At 50.6% G+C, this 24,941-nt stretch overlaps 1 protein-coding gene across 4 annotated transcripts in view; it reads left to right on the top strand.

The window, feature by feature from the left end:
• The window catches only part of DCST2 (DC-STAMP domain containing 2), a 169,225-nt gene that overhangs the window by 137,219 nt on the left and 7,065 nt on the right, over positions 1-24,941 (top strand). For all 4 annotated transcript variants that reach the window (XM_069218401.1, XM_069218400.1, XM_069218399.1 and 1 more), the window contains one exon: positions 490-583. In XM_069218401.1, the coding sequence (XP_069074502.1) occupies positions 490-583 (94 nt within the window). The remainder of the gene's footprint in view (positions 1-489; positions 584-24,941) is intronic.

Genomic DNA, 24,941 nt, shown 5'->3' with positions numbered 1-24,941 from the left:
CAGACACCTCATACAAGACCATCCACAATGCCAGACCTGCCTACCTTAACAACCCCCTCTCGTTCCAGCAACCAGCCAGAGAACTCCGCCGCAAATGCCTCGGAGGACGCTCCTCCCACCTCTCCGCCAAGTCCTGGAACAACCTCTACCTCCGTACGCCACATCCCTGAGGGACTTAAGGAAGCAGCTCAAGACCTGGCTATTTGACCACCACTACCACCAAGCAGGCCTGCCTCACAGCACCAAACCAGTGCTTGGAGACCCCCCGGGTGACAAGATCGCACTCTACAAGAACCTCCTGATTGATTGATTGGGTGATTGTCTCTGAAACACAGTTAGAGTACTCATCACTGGTAAGTACGTTGATCACTCAATATTTGCCCTGTGCTTTGAAATGTTTGGCCAGCTGTGCCAAATTAAAAAGCTGCCCTGATCAACTTGAAGCTTTTGAAGAGTGTTGCCAACTTGTGTGTTTTCTGTTCTATGCAGGGTTCTACTGCAAGGACTGCTTCGGGCAACTGGACAATGTTTGCAGCATCTGTTTCGGTCCGCTGGCCTATGACAACATGGCGGACATGGAGATGTAAGTGACGTTAAGAAAGCGGTGTTGCTGGGTGAATCCATCAGAGATTCTTGATCAGGGAGGGGAGGTTCATCTGCACCTAAGATGCAGTGGTGGTCTGGTCTATAATGAGATAACTATTTTTAATGGAAGGCTGTTCATCTGAAAGGACAACTGAGCGAAGCATGGTTACTTAAAAGAGGAGCTCTCTGTCACACCTCTTGAACCTTTCGAGAAATAAAGAACAAAAGTCTTCAGAGAACTAATGTGAGGTGACAAATATGCATCTTCTGCCTGACTACAAAAGTTGAAAAAAAAACTACTGAACATATTTACACCAAGCCACAAGAAGAGCATATTGTGAGTTAAGTACTGCCTTCCTCCCAAGTCTGATGCAAATCCATTCAGCTCGTTTTACTGTAGTGAGAGTGACAAAAATGTAATGGGGCCTACAATGGGGAAGGTTACTTTTAGATTACTTTTTGTAACTTTGATCTCCCTTTATAAACCTGCATGAAAATTAAAATGGACCATTTAGCATGGGCTAAAGTCTGCCACATATGTTGATTTGTCAGTTGACGCCAAAGTTATTAGCAAATTAAAACAGGGCCTATAGTAAGTGTTACAGTTACAGTGGAAATGGAGGCCAGGGGTGAAAGGGACCCACTGTGGCAGAACTGTGTCTCTTTTCTACTACCACAGACCAGGGCGTTAAGGAGATATCATTGCTTGCATTAGGGCCAATGGCACCTCTGCTATGCATGGGATTAAGGGGGTTATTACAACTTTGGAGGAGGTGTTAATCCGTCCCAAATGTGACCAATATACCACCAGCTGTATTACGAGTTCCATAGGATGTATGGACTCGTAATACGGCTGGTGGTATATCCGTCACTTTACCGTCACTTTTGGGACGGATTAACACCTCCTCCAAAGTTGTAATAACCCCCTAAATGTTTTCCATCACCATCTCAACCATAGCTAATCGAGACACTGAGTTATGTCTATCTATAGCTATATAACTGCAGAGCTGGGTATATATGCGGATACATACACATACCTGAATGTGTGCAAAAATATGTATGTAGAGAAAAAGAGCCATTAAAGAGTATGCATTAGCAGCTCTACAGATATATCTTTAATAACTTTTGTGGTGTTTGACAAAACTGGTTAGATCAATTCACATTTACTTCATCCTGGAGAACTTCCAGAAGACCGGTCAAAGGAGACAAAGGTATGTGGTTGGCCCAAGAGTGTTGAGCACCCTGTTCATTGTCATTTCCTGTGAGAGGGAGGGTGTGGAGGGGGGTGAGTCCTGTCGCAATTACTGCAAAATTCGCTGGATGGATTTTCATAAAACATGGAGGCGAAACAAAGTGGTCAAAATCCTTCTCTTTTTTTTTGTTTCATTAAAATTCGTTTCTGCAAAACTGCCAAAAACTTGAGCTTATATGAGATTGGAAAATGTATAGAAATAAGACGAGCTGGGTCCCCTATTGCTAAATCCGTCAATCAAAAATTGAAAAATAAAGGACTCTCTTTGGACCAGAGAGCATGTTTTCCACTCGTCCAATGCAGAATTGGAGATAACCAGTTAATTCTCAAAGCTGGGCAATTTGATAGAACACAATTGAAAATGTTGTTGAAGTATTCATTCTAGGATGTGTGCAGTGACACCTGCACCTGGAAAAAGTGACACAACATGCAAAGGAAGAACATTTTGTATTCAGGGTTGTGGGTGGTCTGTGAATCCCAAGCCTGTCACAGATTGATTGTTTTCCAGATTCTTGAATCTCAAGGCGAATCACTAAACCAAAGTATAACTGCACCTAACAATATTTTTGGTGTGTGGACGTATGTGTATGTATCTTTTTATATTACCTACTAGTCCTACTTATCGCCTAGTTTCTATAGAAAATGCATTTTTTACTTGCCTTTATCTTTTGCGCCACTTGAAGAATCTTCACAAAATGTTCCCCAAGAATTTGACGCTCACATCGGACGGAATTACATCAAAGTTGTCAGAAAAGCAGCCATTGTTATGCTTGCAAAATCTATTGTAAATAAATAAAAAAACCTTAAAAGGTGCTTAGGCATAGCCCCTTACTCGCCTGAACTTACCATTGGCTTAGTACATGTTGCTTTGATTTACGTGCTTCTGATTGGCCAGCGTTTAGTCTGCACTCTGTCCTGCTTCACTTCCTGCTGCCTACTTCGTCGTTCTTGCCATCGCGTTGCCTCTGGACCAAGTACTCCTTCCAGTCACTTCCCATTGGACACTGGCCAGAGTCCTTCCTTTCTGGCTACCACACAGAAGGTACTCCTTTTTTTTATTTCTTTTACTTCCCACTGCGGTATGTTGTTTGGGCATGTTGCTGTTTCTCGTCACTGTTTCTTTGGTGTCTTGTTTTATTTCTTTTGCTTAACGCTCCGTGGTGTTATGTCCTCTTCCTACATCTACCTGTACCTCCCTTTACCTCCACCTACCTCTACTTTCCTCCCTTTACCTACACCTTTACCTCCCTCTACCTATACCTACCTCCCTACACCTACCACTACCTTTCGCTACCTAAACCTACCCCCTCCATCTAGTCTTACCTCTACCTACACTTCCCTCTATATCCCTACACCTCCCTACCTCTACCTAAACCCACACCTACCTCTACCTCCACTTCCCTCTGCCTACCTCAACCTATCTCAACCTCTACCTACCTCTATCTTTACATACCTCTACCTACACCTACCTCTACCAACACCTGCCTCTAACTATACCTACCTCTACTGACCTCTACCTCCCTCTGCCTCCACCTACCTCTACCTACACCTACCTCTACTTGTACCTACACCTAGCTACCCCATCTTCACTCACCTCTAACTACACCTACCTCTGCCTCGCTCCACCTCCACCTACTTATACCTCCACTTAGCTCCACCTCCACTGACCTCCACCAACCTCTACCTACTCCTACCTCTGCCTACCTCCACTGATAAATACCTACACCTTCCTCCACTCACCTACATCTAACTACACCTACCTTTACCTACCTATACTTACACCTACCTCTACCAACCTCAGACTCTACACACCTACCTCTACCTACACCTACCCATACCTACACCTACCTACCTCTATCTCCACTTACGTCTACCTCCACCTGTCTACCTCCACCTACCCATACCTCCCTGCACCTACTTTTGCCTACCGGTACCTCTACCCACCCCTACCCCCCACGTACCTCCACCTATCCCTACCTACCTCCACATACCCCAACCTCCACCTACTTCCAACTACACCTATATCTAACTACACCTACCTCTGCCTCCACCTATTGCAACCGCCACTGACCCTCACCTACCTCTACTTTCAACAACCTCCACCCACCACTACATCCATCTACCTACACCTCCCTCTACCCCCTCCACCTACATCCCTTCACTTCCACCTACTTCTACTTACACATATACCTCCACTTACCTTTCCCTACCTCCACTGATCTACCCTACCTACACACACCTACTTTTACCTACACTTACCTACACCTTCTAACTACCTCGTACTTTACCTATATCTACCTCTACCTGTACCTCCACCTACCTATACCCCATCTACCTCCCTACACCTCCCTCTATCTCTACCTACTTATAATTTCCCCCTATCTCTGCCTCTTCTTACATCCACCTCCCTCTACCTACACCGCCCTTCACCTGCCTCTGCCTCTATCTACACCTGCCTCCATCTACCTCCACCTCCACCTACCTCTATCTCCACCTCTACCTACACCTGCCTCTACCTCCCTTCACCTCCACCACCCTCCACCTACCTCCACCTCCTGCTACCTCCCCCTCCCTCTGCCTACCTTCACCTACCTCTACCTCCACCTACTTCTACTTATCTCTACCTACCTCTACCTCCACCTACCCGTACCTACACCCTAAATCCTCTTCCCTCCACCTCCCTCTACCTCCACTGACCTCTACCTACACCTACCTACATCTGCCTGAAACTACCTCTACCTCCAGCCACCTCTATCTACACTTCCACTACATCTACCTCTGCCTACCTCTAGCTTCACCAACCTCTACCTCCCTCCACCTACCTCCGCCTACTCCTATCCCGAAAACCTACCTCTACCTACACATACCTCTGCCTACAGCAACCTCTGCCTCTACCTACCTCCCTCCACCTACCTCTAACTCCACCTACCTCTTTGTATTCCTCAACCTCCCTCTACTTACACGTACCTCTAGCTACCTCTACCTACACCTACCACTAACTACACCTACCTTTACCTACCTCCCTTTAGCTACACCTACCTCCACCTCCATACACCTACCTTGACCTACTCCTATCCCGAACTCTACCTCTAACTACACCTACCTTTAGCTCCCTTCACCTCCATCTTCCTCTAACCCCACCTATCTTTTCCTATTTCTCAACCTACCTCCACCTACCTACCTACCTACATCCACCTATCTCCACACCCCACTACCTACCTATATTTCCACTTACCTCTAGCTCCACCTACCTCTATCTACACCCACCTCATCTCCTCCAACCTCCACCTACCTACCCATACCTCCACCTAGTTCTACCTACCCCCACTGCCCTCTACCTGTACCTACTGCCACCTGCCTTTATCTACACCACCTCCACCTACCTCTACCTCTAACTACACCGACCTTGGCCTCTACCTACCTCTTTCGTCACCTACCTCTATCTCCTTACACGTACCTCTACCTACTCCTATCCTGACCTTCTCCTACCTCTGCCTCCACCTACCTCTACCTGTACATACTCAGACCTCAACCTACCTCTACACACAACTCCCTCTGCCTACACCTAGCACTACCTATATCTACCTCTACCTTCCATTCCTCTACTTCCACCTACCTCCCGCCACCTGCCTATACCTCCACTGACCTCTACCTACCTCCCCTACCCCCTCATACCTCTATCTCCACCTACCTCTACTTCCACCTATCTACCCTATTAACACCTCTATCTACATATACCCAGACCTACCTTTACCTACACCTTCCTCTACCAACCTCTTATTCTGCCTATACCTACCTCTACTTCCACCTACCCCTCCCTCCACTTAACTCTACCTCCACTTACCTCTACCTACCTCCAATTCAACCAACCTATCTCTACCTCCACTTACCTACATCCACCCCACCTACCTCTACCTCCACTGACCACTACCTACCTATACCTCCACTTACCTACCCCCGTCTCTGCCTACTTCTACCTCCACTTCCCTCTAGCTCTCTCTCTCTAGCCCACCTACCTCTACGACCTCTACATCCATCTACTTGCACCACCCTCTACTTCAACCTACCTCTATATCCACCTACCCCCAGCTACCTACCACTACCTATACCTACCTCTTCCTCCACCAACCCCTATTTACGCCTACCTCTACCTACACCTACCTTCTTCTACCTCCCTCCACCTCCACTGACCTGTACCTCCACTGACCTGTACCTTCACCTACCTCTGTCTACCTCCTACACCCACCTCTACCTTCAACTACCTCCCTACACCTACCTATACCAACACCTACCTCTACCACTAACTACACCTACCTCTGCCTCTACCTATACCTACCTCCTTTTAGCTACACCTCCCTCTATCTCCCTACACCTACTTCTATCCAGACCTCCACCTACCTCTACCTACCTCCACCGCCCTCTAACTCCACCTACCTCTATCTACACCCGCCTCTATCTACCTCTACCCCTACCTACCTCTACCTTCACCTACCTCTCTTTAGCTACACCTCCCTCTACCTCCCTGCACCTACCTCCACCTACCTCTAATGACCACCACCTCCCTCTGCCTACCTCTACCTCCACCTACCTCTGTCTATCCAGACATCCACCTACCTTTACCTCCACCTACCTTTGCCTGCACCTACCTGCACCTACCTCTAAGGACCACCACCTCCCTCTACCTACCTATACCTCCACCTACCTCTACCTACTTATACCTCCACCTACCTCTTCCTAACTCTACCCCACCCCAGCTACCTCTAACTACACCTACCTCTGCCTCTAGCTTCACTTACCTCCCTCCCTTTAGCTACACCTTCTTTGACCTCCCTACAACTACCTCAACCTACTCCTATCCCGACCTTCACCTCCCTCTATCTCCACCTACCTCTATTTACACCTACCTACCTATACTTCCATCTACCTCTTCATATCTCCACCTCCCTCTATCTCCACCTACCTCTACCTACACCTTCCTCTACCTACCTCTTACTCTACCTATACCTACCTTACCTGTATTTCCACCTACCTCTACCTACACCTACCTCCATCTCCCTCTACAACTACCACTACATACCCCTACCTACCTCTACCTCCGGACATCTTTCTCTCCTTCCCCCTACCTACAGCTACCGCCATCTCCCTCTACCTTCTTCTATCTACACCTACCTCTACCGATACCTACATCTACCGCTATACCTACAACCACCTACACCTATCTCTACCTACCTTCACCTACCTTACCTCTACCTATATCTGCCTACCTCTAGCTACACCTACCTCTGCCTACACCTACCTCCACCTCCCTAAGTATACCTTTATCTACCTCTGCATCTACTTACATCCACCTACCTCTACCTACACCTACCTCCATCTACTACCTCTACCAACCTTCACCTACTTCTACCGCCACCTACCTCCCACCTCCACCTGCCTCTACCTACAGCTGCCTCTACCTCCTTTCCCCTCCACCACCCTCTACCTACCGCCACCTACCTCTACTTCCATGTCACTCCATCAACCGCTTACTCCACCTCCCTCTGCCTACCTTCACCTACCTCTACTTACCTCCATCTCCAACTACCTCTACCTCCCTACACCTCCCTCTAGCTCTACCTAATTATACCTTCATCTACCTCTGCACTTTCTTACATCCACCTACCTCTGCCTACACCTACCTCCATCTACTACTTATACCTCCATCTACCTCACCTACTTCTACCTCCACCTCCCTACCTCCATCTCCACCTACCTCTACCTCCACTTCACTCTATCTACCGCCACCTCCACCTCCCTCTGCCTACCTTCACCTACCTCTGCTTCCACCTACTTCTACTTACTTCCATCTACCTCTCTCTCTCTCTCCTCCTACCCGTACCTACACCCTACATCCACTTCCCTCCACCTCCTCTGACCCCTCTACCTCCCCCTACCTCTACCTATCTCTACCTCCACCTTCCTCTACCTACACCTAACTACATCCACCTCCACCGACCGCTATCTACACGTACCTACACCTCTGTACACCCCCTCTCTCTGCCTTCTTCTACCTCCACCTCCCTCCCCCTACTTCTATCTACCTCCACCTCCCTCTAGCTCCACCTACCTCTATCTACACCCACCGCCACTTGCCATTACCTACACCTACCACTGTATCTACCTACCGCTACCTACCTCTACCCACCTCTGCCTACATCAACCCCTATCTATGCCTACCTCTACCTACACCTACTTACCTCTACCCACCTCTGCCTACACCAACCCCTATCTACGCCTACCTCTACCTACAACTACCTTCCTCCACTGACCTCTACCTACACCTACTTACCTCTACCTTCACCTTCCTGTCCACCTCCTACACCCACCTCTACCTTCACCTACTTCATCTGCCGACCTACACCTCCCTCTACCTACACCTCCACCTACCTCTTCACACCCACCTCCACCTACCTCGACCTATCTCTACCTCCCTCTACTCCTACCTACCTCTGCCTTCATCTACCTCTCTTTAGTTACACCTCCCTCTACCTCCCTGCACCTACCTCTACCTACTCCTATCCATACCTCCACCTACCTTTTACCTCCACCTACCTTTGCCTCCACCTACCTCCACCTACCTCTACTGACCTACACTTCCCTCTTCCTAGCTATACCTCCACCTACCTCTATCTACACTCACTTCCACCTGCCTCTACCTATTTCTACCTCCACATACCTCTAATCCTACCTCTACCTACACCTACCTCTACTCCCTTTAGCTAGACCTACCTCTACCTCCACTGACCATCTCCACTTACCTCCATCTCCTTCAAACCTACCTTTACCTCTGCTTCCACCTCCCTCTACCTACATCTATCCACACCTGCCTCTACCCATACCTACTTCTATCTACCTCTGTCTATACCTACAACCACCTACACTCATCTCTACCTACCTTCACCTAACTTACTGCCACCTATATCTGCCTACCAATATCTACCTACCTCTAGCTACACCTACCTGTACCTACCTCCACCTGCCTCTGCCTACACCTACCTCTACCTCTACCTCCCTACATATCCCTCTCTACCTACTCATACCTTCATTTACCTCTGCCTCTACTTACATCCACCTACTGCTGCCTCTACCTACACCTACCTCCATCTACCTCATTACCTCTACCTCACCTACCTCTACCTTCACCTGCTTCTACCTCCTCCTACCTCTACCTCTACCACCCTCTACCTACCTTCACCTCCGCCACCCTCTACCTACCTCCACCAACTGCTATCTTCATCTCCCTCTGCCTACCTTCACCTACCTCTACCTCCACCTACCTCTTTCTACCTCCCTCTGCCCCCTTTACCTCCACTGACCTCTGCCTACTTACCTCTACCTTCACCTACCTCTGCCTACCACTTACACCCATCTCTACCTTCAACTACTTCCACCTACAACTACCTCAACAAACCTCCACCTCCCTCTACCTACCTCTACCACTAACTACACCTACCTCTGCCCTTACCTGTAACTACCTCTAGTTTCACCTACCTCCCTTTAGCCACACCTCCCTCTACCTCCCTAAACCTACCTCCCTCTACCTACCTCCATCTACCTCTATCTACACCAACCTCCACCTACCTTCACCTACCTCTACCTTCACCTCCCTCTACCTCCCTACATCTACCTCTACCTACTCCTATCCAAACCTCCACCTATCTTTACCTCCACCTACCGCCACTGACCTCCACCTACCTCTACCTCCACCTCCATCTACCTACCTCTACATCCAGCTACACCTACCTCTGCCTCTACCTACCTCCAGCTACACCTACCTACCTCCAGCTACACCTGCCTCCACCTCCCTCCACCTATCTCGACCTACTCCCATCCCGACCTTCAGCTACTTCTTCCTCCACCTACCTCTGGCTACACCTACCAACACCTTCCTCTACCTACCTCTTACTCTACCTATACCTACTTCTACCTCTACCTGCACCTATAACTACCTCCACCTACAACTACCACTACCTACTGCTACCAACACCTACCTCTACCTACATCTATCTCTCCTTCCCCCTACCTACAGCTACCTCCCCCTACCTCAACTGGCCATCTCCAGCTACCTCCATCTCCTTCAAACCTACCTCTACCTCTGCTTCCACCTACCTCTACCTTCCTCTACCTCCCTCTACCTTCTATCTACACCTACACCTACCTCTGCCTCTACCCATACCTACCTCTACCTACACCTACCAATATACCTACAACCACCTCCACCTACCTTCACCTGCCATCCCTTCACCTATTTCTGCCTACCTCCAGCTACACCTACCCGTACCTACCTCTGCCTACACCTATCTCCACCTCTACCTCCCTACACCTCCCTCTAACTCTACCTAATTATACCTTCATCTACCTTTGCATCTACTTACATCCACCTACTTCTACCTACACCTTCCTCCATCTACTACCTCTACGTCACCTACCTCTCCCTGCGTCTACCATCACCTACTTCTACCTACACCTACCTCTACCTTCACCCCATCTACTGCTACCTCCTCCCTCTGCCTACCTTCACTTACCTCTACCTACACCTACCTCTACCTCTACCTCCACCTGCCTCTACCTCCCTTCACTTCCACCACCCTCTACCTACCTCCACCAACCTCTACCTCACTCCATCTACCGCTACCTCCCTCTGCCTACCTTCACCTACCTCTACCTCCATCTCCACCTACCTCCACTGACCATCTCCACCTACCGCCATCTCCTTCAAACCTACGTCTACCTTCCTCCTCCTACCTCTACCTCCACCTCCCTCTACTTACCTCTACCTACTGCCTCCTCTCTCGACCTCTTCCTTCCTCTACCTACATCTGTCCACACCTACCTCTACCCATATCTACCCCTATCTATACCTACAACCACCTACATCTATCTACCTTCACCTACCTTATCGCCACCTATATCTGCCTACCTCCGGCTACACCTACCTGTGCCTACACCTACCTCTACCTCCCTCCATCTCCCTCCACCTCCCTTTCTACCTACTTATACCTTCATCTACCTCTACCTACACCTAGCTCTGCCTCTACCTATACCTACCTCCATCTACTACCTGTACCTCACCTACCTCTCCCTTCACCTACTTCTACCTACCTCCATCTCCACCAACCTCTACCTCCACCTACTGCTACCTCCACCTCACTCTGCCTACCTCCACCTCCCTCTACCTACCTCCAGCTCCACCTACCTCTATCTACACTCACCTCCACCTACCACTACCTACACATACTTCTGCCTACACCTACCTCTGTCTCTACCTTCACCGACCTCCTTTTAGCTACACCTATCTCCACCTCCCTACACCTACCTTGACCTACTCCTATCCCTACCTTCACCTACCTCTGGCTACACCTACCTTCACCTACCTCCACCTACACCTACCTCCCTCTATCTACACCTCTTTCTCTACGTACCTCCACCTCTCTCCACCTATCTCTGCCTATTTATACCTTCACCTACCTCTTCCTCTACTTACATCCACCTACCTCTACCTAACTCCATCTACTGCCTCTACCTCTACCTTCACCTACTTCTACCTACCTCTACCTACAGCTGCCTCTACCTCACTTCACCTCCACCCTCGACCTACCTCTACCTCACTCCATCTACCGCTACCTCCAACTCCCTCTGCCTACCTTCACCTACCTCTACCTCCACCTACCTCTCTCTTGACCTACCCGTACCTACACCCTACATCCACTTCCCTCCACCTATCTACCTCCACCTCCCTCTACCTCCCTCTGCCCCCTCTCACTCCTCTTACCTCTACCTACACCCACCAACCTCTGCCTTCCACTACCTCCCCCATCTCTGCCTAGACCTTCCTCTACCTCCACCTACCTACATCCACCTCTATCAACTTCTACCTCCACTGACCTATACCTCCACCTACCTACCTACCTACATCTATCTCCCTACACCCCTTCTATCTCTGCCTATTTCTACTTACACCTACCTCTGCCTCTACCCTCCCTCTGCTTCCCCCACCTCTATCTACCTTCACCTCCCTCTAGCTCCATCTACCTCTATCTACACCCACCTACATTTGCCTCTACCTATGCCTACCTCTAGCGACCTCTACCTACACCTCCCTCTACAACCTACCTACCTCTACCTGCACCTACTTACCTCTCCCTACACCTACCTCCCTCCACCTACCTCTACCTCCACTGACCTCTACCTACTTCCCCTACCTCCACATCCCTCTACCTACATCTATCCACACCGACCTCTGCCTCTACCCATACCTACACCCACCTCTGTCTATACCTAAAACCACCTACACCTATCTATACCTCCACCTCCCTCTACCTAACTCTACATTCAGCTACATTAACTCCACCTACCCCTACCTACCTCTACATTTACCTACCTCCCTTTAGCTACACCTACCTCGACCTAGTTCTATCCCGACCTTCCCCTACCTCTACCTCCACCTACCTCTGGCTACACCTAGCTACACCTATCTCTACCTCCACCTTCACCTACCTCTCTTTAGCTACATCTCCCTCTAAGTCCCTGCACCTACCTCTACCTACTCCTATCCAGACCTTCAGCTACCTTTACCTCCACCAACCTCCACCTACCTCTACCTCTATCTACACCTACCTCTACCTACACCCACCTCCACCTCCCTCTACCTCCAGCTACATCTAACTACACCTGCCTCTGCCTTTACCTGTACCTACCTCTAGATTCACCTACCTCCCTTTAGCTACACCAGCCTCCACCTGTCTCTACCTACCTCTATCCACACCCACCTCCACCTGTCTCTACCTACCTCTACCTACACTTCCCTCTACCTGCCTCTACCCCACTTCAGCTACCTCTACCTACACCTACTTCCCTTTAGCTAGACCTATCTCTACCTCCCTACACCTACCTCAACCTACTCCCATCCTGACCTTCACCTCCCTCTACCTACAGCTCCCTCTGCCTCTACCTACCTCTAGCTTCACCTACATCCCTTTAGCTACATCTGCCTCCGCCACCCTACACCTACCCTGACCTAATCCTATCCAGACCTCCACCTACCTCTACCTCCACCTAACTCCACCTCCCTCTACCTCTGCCTTTGTCTACACCTACCTTTGCCTCCACCTACAACTCCCTTTACCTACACCTACCTCTGTCTCTACCTACCTCTAGCTTCAACTACCTCTACCTCCTTACACCTACCTCTACCCACTCCTTTGCTGACCTTCAGCTACCTTTACCTACACCTACCCCCACATCCTTCTACCAACCTCAACATGCCTCGGCCTCCCACTATCTCCACCTAACTCTACCTCCCTCCACCTATCTCTACCTCTACTTTCCTCCACCTACCTCAGCCCCTCCTACTTCTAACTACACATACCTCTGTCTCTACATACCTCTACCTCCACTATCTCTACCTCTCTCCACCCCACCTACCTCTACTTTCACCAACCTCCACCTCTACCTCCTTCTACCTATATCTCCCTCTACCTTCCTCCATCTACCTCCTCCTACCTCCCCACCTATACCTCCACAGACCTACACCTACCTCTGTCTACCTCCATCTACCTACCTCCCTACCCACCTCTCCCTACGCCTACCTCTACCTCCCTCTTCCTACCTCCACCTACCTCTGCCTACCCCTACCCCACCTACTTCTAACTACACCTATCTCAAACTACATCTATCTCTGCGTCCACCTATCTCCACCGACCTCCACCTACCTCTACCTACCTCTAACTACACATGCCTCTGCCAATCTGTACCTAGCTCTAGCTTCACCTGCCTCACTTTAGCTCCAACTCCCTCTGCCTACCTCCACCTCGCTCTGCCTACCTCAACCTTCCTCTACCTACCTCCAGCTACATCTAACTACACCTACCTCTACCCACCTCCACTTCCAGCTACATCTAACTACACCTACCTCTGCCTCTACCTACCTCTATCTTCACCTACTTCCCTTTAGCTACACCTGCCTCCACCTCCCTCCACCTACTCCTATCCTGAGCTTCACCTACTTCTGCCTACACCTCCCTCCACCTACCTCTACTGACATACACCTATCTACACCTCCCTCTACCTGCCTATACCTCTACCTCCCTCTACTGACATCCACCTACCTCTACCTACACCTCCCTCCCTCTATCTACAGTACACCCACCTCCACTTGTCTCTACCTACCTCTACCTACACCTCCCTCTACTTCCCTCCATCTACCTCTACCCCTACCTCCAGCTGCCTCTACCTACACCTACACCTGCTTCCCTTTAGCTAGACCTATCTCTACCTCTCAACACCTACCTCTGCCTACTTCTTTCCTAACCTTCACGTCCCTCTACTGCCACCTACCTCTACCAACACCCACCTCCACCTCCCTCTACCTACACCTCCCTCTACTTCCCTCCAGCTACCTCTACCTCCAGCTACCACTACCTACACCTGCTTCCCTTTAGCTAGACCTATCTCTACCTCTCTACACCTACCTCTCCCTATTTCTTTCCTGACCTTCACTTCCCTCTACTTCCACCTACCTCTACCGACACCCACCTCCACCTCCCTCTACCTACATCTACCTCTACCTACCTCTAGCTTCACCTACGTCCACATCCTTCTACCAACCTCTACCTGCCTTGGCCTCACACTATCTCCAATGAACTCTACCTCCCTCCACCTATCTCTACCTCTAACTACCTCTGCTTTCCTCCACCTACCTCAGCCCCTCCTAACTACACCTACCTCTGTCTCTACATACACATACCTCTACCTCCACTCATCTCTACCTCCCTCCACTCATCCCCACCTAACCCTACCTCCACCTCTACCTATATCTCCTTCTACCTTCCTCCATCTACCTCTACCTCCCCACCTATACCTACTCTTACCTCCACTGACCTCTACCTCCACTGACCTACACCTACGTCTACCTACCTCTATCTACACCCACCTCCACCTCTCTCTACATCTAACTACACCTACCTCTACCTGTACCTACCTCTAGCTTCACCTACCTCCCTTTAGCTACACCTGCCTCCACCTCCCTACACCTACCTCGACCTACTCCTATCCCGACCTTCACCTACCTCTGGCTACACCTGCCTCCACCTACCTCTAACTCCACCTACCTCTTTGAATTTCTCTACCTCCACCGACCTCCACCTCTACCTACCTCTACACCCACCTCCACTTGCCCCTACCTCCAACTCCCTCCACCAACCTCTACCTACACCTAACTCCAACTACTCCTACCTGTGCCTCTACCTGTACCTACCTCTAGCTTCACCTCCCTTTACCTACAACTGCCTTCACTTCCCTACACCTACCTTGACCTACTCCTATCCTGACCTCCACCTACCTCGACCTACCTCCCTTCACTTACACCTACCTCTAACTCCACCTACCTCTTCCTATTTCTCAACCTACCTCTATCTACACCCGCCTCCAACTGCCTCCACCTATCTCCATCTCCATCTACCTCTACCGCCACCTACCTTTATCTACACCCACCTCCACCTACCTCTACCTACAGTTACCTCTAACTACATCCACCTCTACCTCCCTACATGTACCTCTACCTCCACCTACCTTTACTTGTACATACTCAGACCTCAACCAACCTCTACCTACCTCTGACTCTACACAAACCTACCTGTACCTACCTATACCTCCACCAACCTCTACCTCCAACCCCTTACCTCTACCTATCTCTAGCTACACTGGACGCTACCTACACCTACCTATACCCACCTACCTCTTCCTCCCTACACCCCCTTTATCTCTGCCTACTTCTACCTCCACCTCCATTTGCCTCTACCTACACCGACCTCTACCTCCATCTACTTACACCTCCCTCTACTTCAACCTACACTCACCTCTACCTACACCTACCCCTATCTACGCCTACCTTCTTCCACCTACCTCTACTGACCTCTACCTTCACCTACCTCTGCATACCTCCTACACCCACCTATAACACCACCTATGCCCACCTTCACATCCTTCTACCTAACTCTACCTCTCTACCTACAACTAACACCTATCTCTAACTACATCTGCCTCTACCTGTACCTAACTCTAGTTTCACCTACTTCCCTTTAGTTACACCTCCCTCTACCTCCCTACACCTACCTACACCTACCTCTACCTACCTCTACCTACTGCTATCCAACCTCCACCTACCTCTACCCCACCTACCTCTACCTTTATCTACACCTACCTCCAGCTACCTCTACCTACACCTACCTCCCTTTAGCTTCACCTCCACCTACCTCTACCGACCTACACCTCCCTCTACTTCCAACTACCTCTATCTACACCCACCTCCACCTGCCTTTACCTATCTCTACCTCCAGCTACCTACCTCTACCTCTCTTTAGCTACACCTACCTCCCTACACCTGCCTCTACCTACTCCTATCAATTCACCGACCTTTACCCCCTTACCTTTGCCTAAAGCTACCTCCACTGACCTCCACCTACCTCTTCCGACCTACACCTACCTCTCCCTCTACATACCTATACTTCTACCTACCTCCCTCAACCTCCACCTACCTCTATCTCCGCCCACCTCTACCTGCCTTTACCTATCTTTACCTCCACCAACGCCTAACTCCAGCTACCTCCATCTCCACCTACCTCTACCTGCTTCTACCTCCCTTCACCACCCTCTACCTACCTCTACCTCCACCTCACTCCATCTACCGCTACCTTCACCTACCTCTACCTACCCCCATATCCCCCACCTCTACTTACAGCTACCTCTACCTACACCTACCTTCTAACTACCTCCACTGACCATCTCCACCTACCTCCATCAAACCTACCTCTACCTCCACCACCCTCTACCACCTTCTATCTACACCTACCTCTACCCATACCTACCTCTACACCACCTCCACCTACCTCTACCTACCTTCACCTCCCTTCCCTCCACCTATATCTGCCTACCTCTGCCTACACCTACCTCCACCTCCCTCTATCTCTACTTAATTATACCTTTATCTACCTCTGCATCTACTTACATCCACCTACCTCTACCTACACCTACCTCCATCTATTACCTCTATCTTCACCTACTTCTACCTCCACCTTCCTTCACCTCCACCACCCTCTACCTACAGCCACCAACCTCTACCTACTCCATCTACCGCTACCTCCACCTCCCTCTGCCTACGTTCACCTACCTCTGCATCTACTTACATCCACCTACCTCTACCTACACCTACATCCATCTACTACTTCTACCTCCATCTACCTCACCTACTTCTACCTCCACCTCCCTCTACTTACCTCCATCTCCACCTACACCTACCTCAACCTCCACCTCACTCCATCTACCGCTACCTCCACCTCCCTCTGCCTACCTTCACCTACCTCTGCTTCCACCTACTTCTACTTCCACCTACCTCTCTCTCTCCACCTACCCGTACCTACACCCACTTCCCTCTACCTCCTCTGCCCCTCTACCTACATCCACCTACCTCTACCTCCACTGACCGCTACCTATACCTCTACCTACCTACACCCCCTCTCTCTGCCTACTTCTACCTCCACCTCCCTCTGTTCCCTACCTCCACCCACTTCTATCTACCGCCACCTCCTTCTAGCTCCACCTACCTCTATCTACACCCACCTCCACTTGCCATTACCTACACCTATCTCTAGAAACCTCTACCTCCATCTCCCTCTATATCTACCTACCTTTCTCTGCCCACCTCTACCTACACCAACCTCTACCTACAACTACCTTCCTCCACTGACCTCTACCTACACCTGCTTACCTCTACCTTCACCTGTCTACCTCCTACACCCACCTCTACCTCCACCTACCTCCCTACACCTCCCTATACCTCCACCTACAACTACCTCTCCATCCCTGAACCTCCCTCTGCCTCTCCTCCCTCTACCACTAGCTACACCTACATCTACCTGCCTCTACCTGTGCCTACCTCTAGTTTCACCGACCTCCCTTTAGCTACACCTCCCTCTACCTACTCCTATCCAGACCTCCACTTACCTTTGCCTGCACCGACCTCAACTGACCTCTACCGACCTACACCTACCTACACCTCCCTCTACCTACCTACACCTCTACCTCCCTCTAACTCTACCTACCTCTATCCACACCCCCTCCTCCTACCTCTACTCCTACCTACCTCTACCTTCACCTACCTCTCTTTAGGTAAACCTCCCTGCACCTACCTCACCTACTCCTATCCATACCTCCACCTACCTTTACCTCCATCTACCTTTGCCTACGCCTACCTCTACCGACCTATACTTCCCTCTCCCTACCTATACCTCTACCTACCTCTATCTACACCCACCTCCACCTGCCTCTACCTATTTATACCTCCACATACCCCTAATCCTACTTCTACCTACACCTACCTCTACTCCCTTTAGCTAGACCTACCTCTACCTTCCTCTACCTCCACTGACCATCTACACTTACCTCCATCTCCTTCAAACCTACCTCTACCTACTGCCACCTCTCTCTACCTCCACCTACCTCCATTGGCCATCTCCACCTACCTCCATCTCCTTCAAACCTACCTCTGCTTCAACCTCCTCTACCTACATCCATCCACACATCCCTCTACCTACACCTACAACAACCTACAGCTATCTCTACATACCTTTGCCTACCTTACCTCCACCTATATATGCCTACCTCTAGCTACACCTACCTGTACCTATCTCCATCTACTGCTGCCTACACCTCTCTCTACCTATGTATACCTTTATCTACCTCTGCATCTACTTACATCCACCTACCTCTACCTACCTCCATCTACTACCTCACCTACCTGTCCCTACTTCCACCTTCACCTACTTCTACCTGCACCTATAACTACCTCAACCTCCTTCTACCTCCACCTACCACTACCTCCCTATATCTATCTCTCCTTCCCCCTACCTACAGCTACCTCCACCTACTTCAAACCTCCCTCTACCTACATCTAGCCCAGTGCTTAATTTGTAAAACAAAAAGTGCCGGTGCTCAGAACCGGCAACAACAAGCACAAATTAAGCACTGAGCTATATGCGGCGATGTACTGGAGCGACGGAGTGTGCTCGAGTTTACAGGTCAGTCTAAGCCCTGTTAAGGTAATTTTGTAAGGGGAACATTATAGTAGTATTTGGATGCGGACTTTATCCCTGCATATTCATGCAACCAGGGACAGGCCAGGCAGGCGGTGAATGCGCCAGGCATGGGGTGAATGCACCAAGCAGGGGGTGAGCCCGCCAGGCAGGCGGTGAATACGCCAGGCATGGGGTGAATGCCAAAAGAAGGCGACGGGAAGCAGGAAGAGAGCTTGCTCAATGCAGGGAACTTTACTCTCCATCTCGCAACAAATATAGATGGTTGAAAGCAGAGTACACACTGGCTAGGATCTTGTGTGTCTGGATTCATAACAGTGACACACACTAACTTACACGCACACTCACTCACTCTTGCACAGTCTTCCTCATACAAACCTCACTCACAACCAACCACTGACATTGTCGTTCTCTCGCACAACTTTGCCAAGCTGGCATATCTTTTTAACATATATGATCTATGTTTGAGTTTCATTACTTCCGATAGTGTTTATCAGCGCGACCTTCAGTGCAGCCAACAGGGATCAAAGCGCCCCACCGTTCTCATCATAACAGAGGGTCACCTCGGTTACATTATCACATTCCAGTGAGCGAGGCTGCCACGGCCCTTATGGAGAATGGCTGAACAGTATATGTTAAGGCACGTCAATATACATGTATGGATCATATTGGGATGAAGAATTTGGGGGTCATTCTGACCCTGGCTGCCGGTGGCCGCCAGGGCCACCGACCACGGGAGCACCGCCAACAGGCTGGCGGTGCTCCCACGAGCATTCTGACCGCGGCGGTTCAGCCGCGGTCAGAAGCGGCAAGTCGCCGGGCTCCCGCCGACTTACCGCTGCTCGGGGGAATCCTTCATGGCGGCAGAGCGCGCTCCGCCGCCATGAGGATTCTGACAGCCCCTACCGCCATCCTGTTCATGGCGGGAAACCCGCCATGAACAGGATGGCGGTAGGGGGTGCCGCGGGGCCCCTGGGGGCCCCTGCCGTGCCCATGCCAATGGCATGGGCACGGCAGGGGCCCCCGTAAGAGGGCCCCGCTAAGTATTTCAGTGTCTGCCTTGCAGACACTGAAATACGCGACGGGTGCAACTGCACCCGTCGCACCCCTGCAACTACGCCGGCTCAATTCTGAGCCGGCGTCCTCGTTGCAGGGGCATTTCCTCTGGGCCGGCGGGCGCTCTCTTGGAGAGCGCCCGCCGGCCCAGAGGAAATGTCTGAATGGCCGCCGCGGTCTTTTGACCGCAGTGCGGTCATTTGGCGGCGGTACTATGGCGGACGGCCTCCGCCGTCCGCCATAGTCAGAATCACCCCCTTTATCTTGACCTACGTTGGGAATAACCTTGCTGCATCTGCAGCATCTAATCCAAGAGTAAAATAAGTCTATTGTATATTCTGGCCACTAGCACTTCTCCCTCATTTAATGAGAATCCCCTAGCAGCATAAGGTGGACAAACGCTGCCATTTCTGCCTCATATAACTCATTTTCTTCTGGCTCTCCAGCCGCGGTGCAGGGGGTGAGTCCGCCAGGCAAGGGGTATCATCGCCAGGCCGGCTGTAACACCGCCAGGCCAGCTGTAACACCGCCAGGGCGGCGATAACACCGCCAGGCAGGGGTTATCATCTCCAGCCTGGCAGTAACACCGCCAGCCCGGCGATAACACCGCCAGGCCGGCGGTAACACCGCCAGGCCGGCGGTAACACCGCCAGGAAGGGGGTATCATCTCCAGCCCGGCAGTAACTCTGCCAGCCCGGCGATAACACCGCCAGGCCGGCGGTAACACCGCCAGGGCGGCGATAACACCGCCAGGCAGGGGTTATCATCTCCAGCCTGGCAGTAACACCGCCAGCCCGGCGATAACACCGCCAGGCCGGCGGTAACACCGCCAGGAAGGGGGTATCATCTCCAGCCCGGCAGTAACTCTGCCAGCACGGCGATAACACCGCCAGGCCGGCGATAACACCGCCAGCCTGGGGGTAACACCGCCAGCCTGGGGGTATCATCGCCAGGCCGGGGGTAAATCCGCCAGGCAGGGGGTATCACCGCCTTGTGGCAGAATTACAAACTGCAGCCAGTAGTGTCACTGATGGAAGATGGACCATTCAGCATCCATGGGAAACTGCATATATTGACAGCCTGCGTCGGTTGTGGAAGTGGCCCACACCAGTGCATAAGGTGATGTAAGGTACCCCAAAATCAGTGCTTAATTTGTAAACAAAAAAGTGCCGGTGCTCAGCACCGGAAACAACAAGCACAAATTAAGCACTGAGCTGTATGCGGCGATGTACTGGAGCGACGGAGTGTGCTCGAGTTTACAGGTCAGTCAAAGCCCTGTTAAGGTCATTTTGTAACAGGCACATTACAGTAGTATTTGGATGCGGACTTTTTCCCTGCATATTCATATGTGTGTGTGTGGTCTTATACCAGTACTGTTTATTTAAGGCACCTTTTGTGATGTACATCCATGTGCGTGCATGTGTGTGTTTGCCAGCACCGTTTATTAAAGGTACGCTTTGTGAAGTACGTCTTTGTGCTCTGTATTTATGTGTGTCTTTGTCTATTTAAGGCGCACTTGAGCGTATGTGCTATGTTGAAAGTAACTAGGCAGTGCACACATATCAACAGTTAACACACAGTGTAATGGTTGGCATGTGAGTCGACGGTACAGCTGTGCGTTCCATAAAATGGGGCGATAGCAAATGTGAATTCTCAAATAGCTTGCAGCACATGAGAGTTTGCAGTTTATCATTTTGAAGGTGTAATGTGCTCTGCCCTAGAGGTTCCGACTGCTCTTGGAACAATTTCGTAGCATCGGTTTCTGCCTTGTGACCTCAATTGGTGCCTGTGTATGAAAAACCATACATTTGCTCTGTGTGGATGTGGACTTTAGCATGATGCTCACTGGTAGTAGGAAGCGGGTTCTTTTTGACTTATTCTGTGACTCACGGGCTGTTGGTTTCTGGTTAAATGAATGCGCTAAGGCTTCAGGTAGGCCTGACACTTGATTTTACTCCACTAGGTTGTTGTGTGTCAATAATGTACAGTCTAAAACTTGCATGCAGTTTGAAACCCTCTTGCAACTACACCTTCCCCTTCTCTCTGAAGGTCTTTTATTTTCCTTTATTGCTAGTTGCCACGCCCCTTTTTTTTTTTTTTAGATCAAACGTACTACAGTGTGTATGTGATGTCTGTTAAGAGGCATATTGTGGCTTACCAAGAGCCTAGAGGGCTTGGAGTCCACCCATGGCTTATCATTGGTTGACTTACCTGTCACTCTCATTTGCCTGCTTCTTATTCACGTCCCAGCTTGTCAGTATTGTGGATGGCCCTCCTATGGATCATTGCCTCTTTAATGGGCTGTCATCTCTGCTCCCATTGCTTGCGTTTCAAACTCTACTTATTTTGTTTTGCGTTAATCAGTCCACACAAGGGCCTGTGTTTTCAAGCTGTCTCCCTCGTTTACTTCTCTTCCCTCACACTCTGTGCTCTGTCTCTCGCCTGAGTGTTTCTCCCACCCCCCCATACCTGCTCCACTTGCCTATGTGCTTCTCCCTGTTTCCCGACCTCCACCTACCTCTGGCTACATCTACCTCTACCTGCATCTATCCACACCTACCTCTACCCATACCTACTTCTACCTCTGACTACACCTATATCTGGCTACCTCTAGCTACACCTACCTGTACCTACCTCCACCTAGCTCTACCTACACCTGCCTCTACCTCTCTCCACCTACCTCTATCTCCGTACACCTTCCTCTATCTCTACCTACTTATACTGTCATCTACCTCTGCCTCTACTTACATCCACCTACCTCCATCTACCTCTACCTACCTCTACTTTTTTCTACCTTCACCTGCTTCTACCTTCACCTGCTTCTACCTCCACCTCCCTCCACCTGCCTCTACCTACACCTGCCTCTACCTACACCTGCCTCTACCTACACCTGCCTCTACCTCCCTTCGGCTCCACCAACCTCTACCTCCACCTCACTCCATCTACTGCTACCTCCACCTCCCTCTGCATACCTTCACCTACCTCTTCCTCTACCTCCACCTACTTCTACTTACCTCCCCCCACTTCACTCCACCTACCTGTATCTACACCCTACATCTACATCCCTCTAACTCCACCTCCCACTACCTACCTCTGCCTCCCTCTACCTCCACCTCCCTCTGCCCCCTCCACCTCCCTCTACCTCCACCTATCTCTACCGCCAGCCACCTCTACCTACACCTAACTCTACCTGTACCTACATCTGCCTACCTCTAGCTTCACCTACCTCTCTAGCTACATCTAACTCTACCTCCCTACACCTACCGCTGCCTACTCCTATCCCGACCACCTACCTCTACATACACATATCTGCCTACAACAACCTCTTCTTCTACCTCTCCCTCCACCCACCTCCACCTACATCTTTGTATTCCTCTACCTCCACCGACCTCCACCCACCTCCATCTACCTCTACACCCACCTCCACTTGCCTCTACCTTCCCCTCCCTCCACCAACCTCTACCTCCAGCTACCTCTACCTACCTCTATCTCTGCCTCTACCTACCTCTAGCTTCCTCCCTCCCTTTACCTACAGCTGCCTTCACCTTCCTACACCTACCTCGACCTACTCCTATCCTGACCTTCCCCTACCTCCCTTCACTTCCACCTACCTCTTCCTATTTCTCAACCTACCTCTGTCTACACCAGCCTCCACCAGCCTCTACCTACCTCCACCTCCCTCTTCCACCGCTTACCTTTATCTACCTATTCCGCCACCTAACTTTACCTACCTCCACCTCCAGCCACCTCTAACTACACCTACCTCGGCCTCTACCTACCTCTATATTCACCTACCTCCCTTTATCTACACCTACCTCCCTACATGTACCTCTACCTCCACCTACCTCTACTTCTACATACTCAGACCTCAACCTACCTCTAACTCTACACACACCTACCTGTACCTACACCTAGTACTACCTATACCTACCTCAACCTACACCCACCTCTCTCCCTCCACCTACCTCTACCTACACTTACCTCTACCTACCTCCAATTCCACCTACCTCTACCTATCTCTACCTATACCTCCACTTACCTACACCCCCTCTATCTCTGCCTACATCCACCTCCACCTACCTACATCCCCTCTATCTCTGCCTACTTCCACCTCCATCTACTTCCACCTCCACCTCTATCTACATCCACCTCCACTTGCCTCTACCCACACCTACCTCTAGCGACCTCTACCTCCCTCTACTTCAACCTACCTCTATATCCATCTACCTCTATATCCACCTACCTCTATATCCACCTACCTCTATATCCACCTACCTCTATATCCACCTACCTCTACCTATACATACCTCTACCTACACCTACCCCTATCTACGCCTACCTCTACCTCCACTGACCTCCAACTACACCTAATTACCTCTACCTTCACCTACCTCTGCATACCTCACTCACCTATAACTCCGCCTATGCCTACCTTCACATCCCTCTACCTACCTCCCTCTACCTCTACCTCCACCTCCCTACAACTAACTACACCTATCTCTAACTACATCTGCCTCTACCTGTACCTACCTCTAGTTTCACCTACTTCCCTTTAGTTACACCTCCCTCTAACTCCCTACACCTACCTCTACCTACTGCTATCCACCCTTCACCTACCTCTACCCCAGTTACCTCTGCATACTCCTATCCCAACCTTCACCTACCTCTACCCCACCTACCTCTATCTACACCTACCTCCAGCTACATGTACGTAAACCTACCTTTACGTTCACACACCTCCCTTTAGCTCCACCTCCACCTAATTTTACCTACTCCTATCCAGACCTCCACCTACCTTTGCCCACACCTACCTCCCCCTACCTCTACCGACCTACACCCCCTCTACTTCCTTACCTACCTCTAGCTTCACCTACCTTCCTTTAGCTAAACCTGCCTTTACCTCCCTACACCTACCTTGACCT

Source organism: Pleurodeles waltl, chromosome 12, assembly GCF_031143425.1.
Source record: "Pleurodeles waltl isolate 20211129_DDA chromosome 12, aPleWal1.hap1.20221129, whole genome shotgun sequence".
Taxonomy (NCBI): domain Eukaryota; kingdom Metazoa; phylum Chordata; class Amphibia; order Caudata; family Salamandridae; genus Pleurodeles; species Pleurodeles waltl.
Note: the sequence above shows the minus strand (reverse complement) of the source record. Positions and strands in the feature narration are given on the sequence as shown.